Consider the following 9,592-nt stretch of genomic DNA (forward strand, 5'->3'; position numbering starts at 1 on the left):
CGTTTCAAGAAAACTGTTTTTATTGGTGAAAGATCTGTTAGTACGTTTATATTTTAAATCAATAGGTATCTGTTGAAAATCTTGAAAGAGGGAACTAGTCGTTTAATTTTGTATTTTGCTTCGTGATATTCTTTTTAGGTTACCCATCTGCTTGTCCCTGTAGTTACGGGACCAGAATAGGGCTACGGTATACCCTGCCTGTCGTAAGATACGACTACAAGGGGCTTCGAAGGTTGCGGATGGCAGGAGTGGGAGCTCGAACCGCCCGGCCAGCAACCCCGGGATGGACGGCGGTATGTGTTGTCGCATACCGTCGTGAACATCAGATGGTGTGGTGAGCGACAAGCTCACCTGAGCGGAGTCCAACGGGACGACGCGCCAAGTGGACTCCGGTTGCGTTCCGTTGGAGATCCCGGAGTCCTCTACGTAGCGCCGAGGACGGCCACCGAGGGGGTTTTAGTGCGGTAAAAATCGCGCTTTTCGAAAACGCTTTTTCCACAACACTATTTAACGTTTCTTAATTGATTCCTAGATTGAAAATTATTTTCTACTTTTTAGTTGATTTTATCATAAAAGCGTGTTTTTTAGTTTTTCGAACTATATTTATTTTGACTGTCGTATGTAAAGTGGGTTATAGACGCCCATGATGACAACTTACCATAGGTTCATTTGCCACTTTAATATTATAAAAAGTATGCAGTAATCCAACTATCATAAGGGAATTATTCATGTAACTACACATAATAACATAATCGTGTAAGGTTGAGGCGCATCCTATTTGAGGTCGGCTGCAGAGTTCATGAGATAATTAGCTTGCCATTACCACGGTATATCATGTGTAACCATAACTTGCTTGTAATCTTTATAAAAATATTTATACTCACAATTAAGTGCACAATAGAACCATATAATAGTGCCATGAACTAAATAGAAAATGCTGAATAGAAGAAGTTTAAGTTCCATCCATCCATCCATCAGCCTTTACTGGTCCACTGCTGGACATAGGCCTCCCCTAGTCTGCGCCACTCCGACCGGTCTTGGGCCGTCTGCATCCAGCGGTTACCCGCCGTCCGCTTCAGGTCGTCAGTCCACCTGGTCGGGGGGCGTCCTGTACTCCTTTTGCCGAGACGTGGTCTCCATTCGAGGACCTTCCGACCCCACCGGTTATCGGTCCTGCGAACTATGTGGCCAGCCCATTGCCACTTCAGCTTGCTTATTTTGAGAGCTATGTCGGTAACTTTCGTTCGCCTACGGATTTCCTCGTTACGAATTCTGTCGCGTAGGGAAATACCGAGCATAGCTCTCTCCATAGCTCGCTGAGCGAAATTTGAGTCTTCGTATTAGGCCCACAGTGAAAGACCACGTCTCGGCACCGTACGTCATCACTGGCAACACACACTGCTCGAACATCTTCGACTTCAGGCTCTGAGGTATCTTGGATGAGAAGATGTCACGCAATTTCCCGAACGCTGCCCAACCGAGTCGGATTCTACGAGTGACCTCTTTCTCAAAGTTGGACTTACCCATCTGGATTATCTGTCCCAGGTAAACGTATTCGTCAACAACTTCGAGTGTGACGCCATCTACAACGACCGGCATGGGTGTGACATGGACGTTAGACATGATCTTCGTCTTGTCCATGTTCATCTTAAGACCTACTCGTTGAGAGGCGTCACAGAGGTCATTGAGCATGGTATTGAGGTCCTCCAGCGACTCCGCCATGATGACGGTATCGTCTGCGAATCGAAGGTGAGTGATGTATTCGCCATCGATGTTGATGCCGAATCCTTTCCACTCCATCAGTTTGAACACGTCCTCCAGTGCAGCGGTAAACAGTTTTGGAGACAATACGTCACCCTGTCTCACACCTCGCTGCACTTGGATGGGGTCCGTACTTCTGTCGTGTAATCGGATCGTCATTGAGGCTGCCTTATACATACACTTCAACACTTCGATGTATCGATAGTCGATCTGGCACCTCTGGAGTGACTCCAATACCGCCCACGTCTCGATAGAATCGAAGGCTTTCTCATAGTCCACATAAGCCACGCACAACGGCAGGTTGTACTCCTCGGACTTCTGTACCACCTGCCGCAGCGTGTGTATGTGGTCCATGGTGCTAAAGCCTTTTCGAAAGCCGGCTTGTTCGGGAGGCTGGAAGTCGTCGAGCCTGCGAGCTATTCGATTGTAGATGACCCTCGAGAACACTTTGTAGACATGGCTCAAAAGCGCAATGGGCCTGTAGTTCTTCAACAAAGACGTATCGCCTTTTTTGAAGAACAGTACCACCACGCTTTTGCTCCACGCTTTTGCTATACCCTGGCTAATGACGGAATCGAATAGCTGTTGGAGTGCTATTAAAATCGGTTTGCCACCTGCTTTTAGCAGTTCCGTTGTTATTCCGTCTTCGCCAGGGGCTCGGTTGTTTTTGAGCTGTTTGAGGGCCATTCTTATCTCGTAAAGGCTGACGTCCGGGATATCTTCGGTATAGTGCCGGGTTAGCGTGGCTCGCTTGTCAAAGACAGGTCGTAGAGGCGCACGCGAAGTGGTATATAACTGTCCGTAGAACTTCTCAATTTCTCTCAGAACTTCAGGCCTCGTGGCAACTGTGGTGCCGGCATCCGTCCTCAGCTGCGTCAGCAAGCTTTGCCCAACCCGCAGATCCCTTGCGAAGACTTTGGAGCCTTTATTCCGCTCAATGCACTCTTTAATGCGAATAGCATTAGAGAGGCGCAAGTCGTGTCGCATTCTATTAAAGATCTGTGCGTTGAGCCGCCTGTACTTAGACAGTGAAGCCGGAGACTGCACACACATTGCCCGCCGCTCTGCCATAAGTCCGAGTGTATGGGCTGAGAGCCTTTGAGTTGTTCTTTTGGAGGCGGTCTGGTAATACTTCGACCCCACCTCACGGACAGTTTCTACCAACTTGGTGTTAATATCGTCAACATCTACGCAACGTTCTAGGCATCGCAGACGATTATCGAGCTCGAGTCGAAAGTCTTCAGAGCCCTGGACCTGGCAAGGTGTTGGACGAAGTATCGACTTCATAAGGCGGGACCGTTCCAGCTTGACTTGGATATTTAACGTGCCTCTAACCATCCGGTGATCGCTTCCGGTTTTAAGCCTATTGATCACAGAGACATCGTTAAATATATGCCGTTTGTCCGCCAATATGAAGTCAATCTCGTTTTTGGTAGTACCATCGGGACTCATCCAGGTCCACTTCCTCTGGGGCTTCTTCTTGAAAAAGGAGTTCATCATATAGAATCCTTCCTTTTCCAAAAAGTTAGCCAGCAAGTGGCCTCGATGGTTCCGATGACCAAATCCGAAAGGCCCCACCTTCGACTCATCGCCATATTGGACACCTAGTTTTGCATTGAAGTCCCCCATCACAACCGTGAAGTACGATTTTGAGGTATGTATGGCTTTTGATATGTCCTCATACATAACCTCAACCTCGTCGTCGGAGTGTGTCGATGTCGGCGCATATACCTGTATGACCTTCAACAAGTATCTTTTAGATACTCTGAGTATAAGGTATGCTACCCTTGGCGACACACTCTTGATCTCCACTATGTTGTTGACGAGGGATTTGTTGACGATAAACCCGACACCACCTTGGGACAGATGTTCGCCCTCCCGGTGATAGAGCAAGTTACCGGATTTTAGGATCGTCGAGTCCTCCCCCTGTCTTCGGACTTCAGACAAGCCTATAATACTCCAGTTTAACTTGCCTATCTCTTCTTCCAGCTCATATATCTTCTCATCGTTCCTCAGAGTCCTGGTGTTATATGTTGCCAGGTGCAGCAGTCGTCGTTTATGGTAGCCCGATCTCTGCCGGAGATTCTTAGCACCCCCTGCCCCGCCGTAACCGTGACCGCTACCGTAGCCAGGAATAGCGGGGCTGCCGGGGACTGGGGGCCGGGGTTTTGTTGCAGCTGCCATTAGGGGGTTTTTGCCATAGTCACCGCGCTTGGCTGTGCGTGTTGGTGACCGCAGTATGGTGGTAAATTCACAGAGAGACGCTGCTGCCCATCTCCTGGTTTTTGTCCCTTAGTCGACTCTTACGACATCCACGGGAAGAGAGGGAGTGGTGCTATTCGCAGCCGGCACCACACGGCTGGCAGCCGGCACCACACGGCTGGCAGCCGGCACCACACGGCTCGCAGCCGGCGCCACACGACTAAGTTTAAGTTATGGGTCAGTAATTATTTATATAGGCAGTGATAGACTAGTGGTTAAGAAACTCGGCCTCTCGATCGAGGGGTCCGAGGTTCAAATTCCAGGCACACGCCTCTGATTTTTCAGTTATGTGTGTATTAGAAATTAATTATCACTTGCTTAAACTGTGAAGGAAAACATCATGAGGAAACCTGCATACCTGAGCGATTTATCAAAAAAAAAATCTGAAAGGTATGTGAAGACTACCAATACGCACTTGGCCAGCGCGGTGGACTATGGCCTAATCTTTCTCATTCTGAGAGGAGACCCGTGCCGACCCAGCAGTGGGACGATAATGGGTTTATGATGTATACTTATTTATATTAAATCTTGGTTGTAGCAATTAACTATAGACATGTTACATTATATTCAAAAATAGTGCGTTTAAACAATCAGATATAATAATAATGTTCACTCTAAGGATTAAATCTGTTATACTGTAAATAAACCTCGTAAGGAAAACTTACGAGTATGTAAAATTAAATGAATCTCTATAAACTTCATGTCAGTTTAACCCATTGACCTGCATTCGTGTCACGTAGTGCAGCGCTCTCGCATCTGAGGAAATTAGGACTATCGTAGACTGGGACTTCGTAGACTATGCCTTGTCATAATTAAGAGCCGATGGGTATATAGAGTTTGGGGCTCTATAAAATAATTGTCATAAATATAAGAACATCAGTGGGTTAGTGACTACTATCTGTGGTTTATTTAATGACCACTTTTTGTTATAAGGTATCATATTACATTATAAAATTAACTGAGAAATACATACAATTTAATGTAAATAAAACACTGATTGTCCAGTATTCGTAATATAAAATAAATATTTTGGATTTTTATCAAATTCCACTATATATGCGTTTGTCACAAAACTATGTAGAATGGGGAATCAAATAGCCTGATTTCTGATTAAAAGTCTCAAATTGAAAAGATGAAAACACTAAATAGTAAAGACACGTCTAAACTATTTCTGTAGTAGGTGTTAGCTGTCGAATAGTTGGAAACACTTAAATACGTAAATTAAGTTTGTATCACGGCTCGATTTCATCTCGGCTTAACCTATTGACCTGCACTGACCTGTGTGCATTGGCAGATTTCACACAAAAGTCTCACACGATGTTATCTACTTATTTCAAAAATAATATGCAATATTTTTGTACAGTTGGTGAATAGATACATGTATTACTTTTTAATATGTAATACAATGAAATCAAAAATAATTAAATCAATATTATAACGGATATTAATTTCACTCGTATGATATTTAAAATATTTCAATCGGGACATTAGTCGAAGTTTTTATGGCAACTTATTTTAGCCTACGAAAGCTTATTTAAAAAGAAGCATGTAAATATTATCGGGATTCTGGCCAGAATTAAGAATATAATATAAATCATATCGAAAATGTAACTAATTATGCTAGATAACGTGCAAACTAGCAATAAATTATATAAAATGTATTGTATAATACCTGTAAGAAAGAGTATGGAAATGTAAATTCACCCCATACTATATCCTTGATCAGACCTATGAAATAATTTACTAATAAATATATAATAAGTACATAGTTAAAATAGGTCTTCTATATTTAGTATACTTTAAATTTATTCCATATACACAACCTATTTTAATTCTTAGTGAAAAATGGCAAACGTTGTTTTAAATAACATCTCAAAACGACATGATTTTTTATAACTATTAAAAAGTGTAAATAGTATAATAATTGACTTACCCACAGGAAAATCAAAAGGATATATCAAGTAAAAGAACTCAGACATAAAACCGAAAGGATGAAATCCCTCTTCCAACTTAAACTTCGGTATCAAATAGGTTTGTGTCTGGGGCATGCTACTAAATTTTATTTTAGTTTTGTCCTTTCCGTTCAGCCAGTCTTCAACGTTGCTCGCCTTAATGCTATTTTCTGTTACGACGACATCCAGACTTATGTTTACAGGTTCTATATAGTCCTTAAGGATATCTCTCGTTATAGGTACAATTGGTACATTAGTGACAGGCACATTTAATGAAGTAATGGAAGTATTTTTAAACAATAAATTATTCAGCTTTTGACGACTAATCTCGTCTTCTTTGGCCTTTTTCAAATTATTATATTTCTCCAACCAGGCTTTCAATGCAGTAGAATTATTATTAGTGTTCAAGGAATCTCGTTTACTTACTGTTGTGGTACTGCTTTTACTATTCTGTATTTCTAGGTTATGGGCATTCTCCATGTCACTATGTGGTTTATGTTGACTGTTATAATTATCTCTGTAAATAGTCTCCAAGCAGTTATCCCACACTAATTTCGAAGGTTCCGTTAACTTACTGGTTTTCTCAGGGTTTTCTGCGGATATTGTTTTTTTATTAGCTACGTCATTTCCATCGGCAGATTGAAGCACCGGAACGTTACCTCCGTTTCCATCGTAATATTTTTTCTCGTTGGATTTCGCTTTTGCAATCGGATAAACTGTGGAGATTGCCTGGAAATTTTCTTCTTGTACATCAAACGAGTTACTTGGCACGCTGGGACCAACGACATTAAGATTGTTTCCGGCGGAGGCCGCGGGCGTTTCTTCCGCTGCCGTCCGGATTCTTGGGATTTGCAAGGCAAAGGCGGTTTCTGTGGAGGCTTCTGGTAATGTTTTTATCTCAGTCGTTAGATTCGCCGGAGATGTGGTTATTTTCGATTGCGCGGTAACTTGATTTGCCAGCGAAATTGCAAAAATTAGGGCAATCGCTGACATTTCTTGTCGTTCGTTCTATATTCACTTCATATTTATTTTTTCGCGGCGTATGTTATTACCCGGTATCGATGAAGGACTGAGCCGGAGGCGGACATTGGATAGAGGATTTAGCACTTAAAGGTCTGCCCGACGGCGTTGCACAATCGTATCACGTCGACTTCGTTCTGCCCTTACTGGATTATGTAAAGAGCAGCTCATGACAAAATATAGCATAATATTTTTATAACAGCATATTTTTAAGTCGTAATCTCGCTAGTAGGTAAATGTAATCGATATACTGTGTGATTAAAATAAACAAATTAAACGTTTTTAACTTTTAAATTTGTATTTTGAAACTCAAATTACAATTATTTCTTAATAATAAAGTGAGAAAGTTAAATATATGTTTCGTTTAATTTGCAGATAAATGATGTTTTTTAATATTGTCTGTAACAAACGTAACATACTAATCTAAAAAAAAATATCCAAATATAGTATCTGAGAATGTGTATTACTTTATATCGCCAGTTGTAGAAATTAATTGGTTTTATTGTAAGACTTAAATCAAAGTTAAATATCCAGATGCTATCTACAACCGTATTATGTGTATTTATGCATATTTGTACATTAATTGTGTTGAACAAAGTTTATTAAAAATGGAAAGATCAATACCCTAAGATGAATGGTGGTAGAACCAGTATGGTGTCTATTTCTAGTGTAAAGCAGATTTTACTATTCAGTAGAATGGCATGGATGTCGGCTATTTACATATAAGGACTTTAGGTAGGATTCCTGTTCTATAAGAAATTTATTACAGGTGTCCATTAGTGGCAGGGATCTTACTTCATAGGTGCTTCATAAGTGATACTGCATAGGTGCTACTTTATTCCTATATTTTTTTATTGTACTAGATTAGATATACAGGGTGTCCCGTAAGTACCACGACAAATTTGAATGAATGTTATTCAAATTACATACATGTACGAAGTTTCAGTTCGAAACGACACTTCAAAGTAGGTAAAAATTGTCTTAATAAATTGTATTAATTTGTTTGCTAGTTATTTACTTAATTGTTTTTTTACAACTGAAAAGGATATTTTTAAGTGTCTAACTAGTCAATGATGTAAATTTGTACTGTTTGACACGTTTTGAGATGGTAGCAAGTGTAATTTAAATAAAAACTCGATCATTACGTTTTAGTTGGTTTCAGTCCCTTTCATGCAAAAACGGCCTTAACTTTTTTTCTTCAACTTTAAATAGTAAGTGTGGTACCTTTTTGAAATCTCTATTAACTGGACATATTTTTTTGCGCAATGTACACTTATAATCCAGTACATTTTTTTTTCACCGCGACGAGTCAAAGTTGAGGGAAAAATAGCAAAAAAATTAAAATCTAAAAATAGCCCTATTTTTTTCATGGTTCCTTTACATCTTTTAACCAATTTACACTTCAATATGATAGACCAACTATCTGATAGAATTTAACAGAAAAAATAAACACTGCATCACCAAATTTGTACACGCTGTTAACGAAAGAAGATGAAGAGGGCTGAATTTCTCAAAAAATCTAAAACAATTGATAGTGCAAAAACGGTGACACTTTTACTAAGGTAATTTTTTTTTCCCAGAGAGGTCGGACCCTCACCTATGTTCTCCCCAAGTTTGTCGTGGTACTTACGGGACACCCTGTATATACTAGATTTTTGTAGTACCTATTAAGATTTGCAATTAAGAGTAATTTAAAAACTTTAAATATCTACATATTATATATATCAGGATCATTATCAATCAATTATTAACCTAGTGCTAAAACTTCAGAGACGAATAATAATTACATATTCTTCGTAACCTTCGAATCATGAGGTGATTGTAATAAAAAAAAATCTAATAGGTATCCTATTTTGAATAACCTCTCTTCTTTGGAAAGTTTATTTAAAAATATGAGAACCACTTAGACCCACTATAACTATAAAATAGAACCACTTAGACCCCATTATGAGAACCACTTAATCCAGAAATTCATGTAATTCGTAGAATAAAAAAAGCAAATTGTGATACATTAAAACGAGGCGGAAATTATTTTGGATTTGAGCCATCCATCCATTGTAATTGGATGTTTTATGGTTTTATTACTATTTACATTGAAACGTTATCTGAATTTTGCCGCAAATATCAGACAGTGTAATTGAACTCGGAAACGGAATATTCAGATTCGTGGAACTTTAGCGCTTTAGCTTTACTTTAGCGCCCAAACTTTTGCCTCCACTTAACTAACATGCCTTTACATAATATGAGAATTATTCTGATAGCAGCATTGTAATTCTGCTACATCTTCGAATAAAGGGAATACTACACTGATGATATAACGCAAAAATAATGAAGCGATAAAACTCGTTAAACAAAATTCTTGTCTGAAATATATATTACTCAAGTTTTTTTGCTCAAAATACACTAAGCTGGAACTATCTCAACAACTAACAACTGCTATCTCGTTGAAGTTATTTCGACATGCAAGTTGCTACAAAATACTTTTTATCAGAACAATCTTGAGGACAGATTCCCGTATCCCCGCCGACTTTAGGGTTCTTGAATAATTCATCTCTTCGTAGGTGTAGACGTATCGTATCCAAAAGCGCCTTTATGTA

At 39.9% G+C, this 9,592-nt stretch overlaps 1 protein-coding gene across 1 annotated transcript in view; it reads right to left on the minus strand.

Moving 5' to 3' along the window:
• Positions 1–7,109, minus strand: part of prom (prominin) — a 54,000-nt gene extending 46,891 nt beyond the window's left edge. Inside the window, exons 1-2 of the mRNA XM_073076526.1 lie at positions 5,957–7,109; positions 5,696–5,751 (exon numbers count right to left, since the gene is read on the minus strand). Of these exons, the coding sequence (XP_072932627.1) occupies positions 5,696–5,751; positions 5,957–6,968 (1,068 nt within the window). The 5' untranslated portion in view covers positions 6,969–7,109. The remainder of the gene's footprint in view (positions 1–5,695; positions 5,752–5,956) is intronic.
• Positions 7,110–9,592: the final 2,483 nt, after the last annotated feature.

This window comes from Epargyreus clarus, unplaced genomic scaffold (genome assembly GCF_041222505.1).
Source record: "Epargyreus clarus isolate Ecla_fem2 unplaced genomic scaffold, WU_Ecla_fem_2.2 ptg000009l, whole genome shotgun sequence".
Classification (NCBI taxonomy): domain Eukaryota; kingdom Metazoa; phylum Arthropoda; class Insecta; order Lepidoptera; family Hesperiidae; genus Epargyreus; species Epargyreus clarus.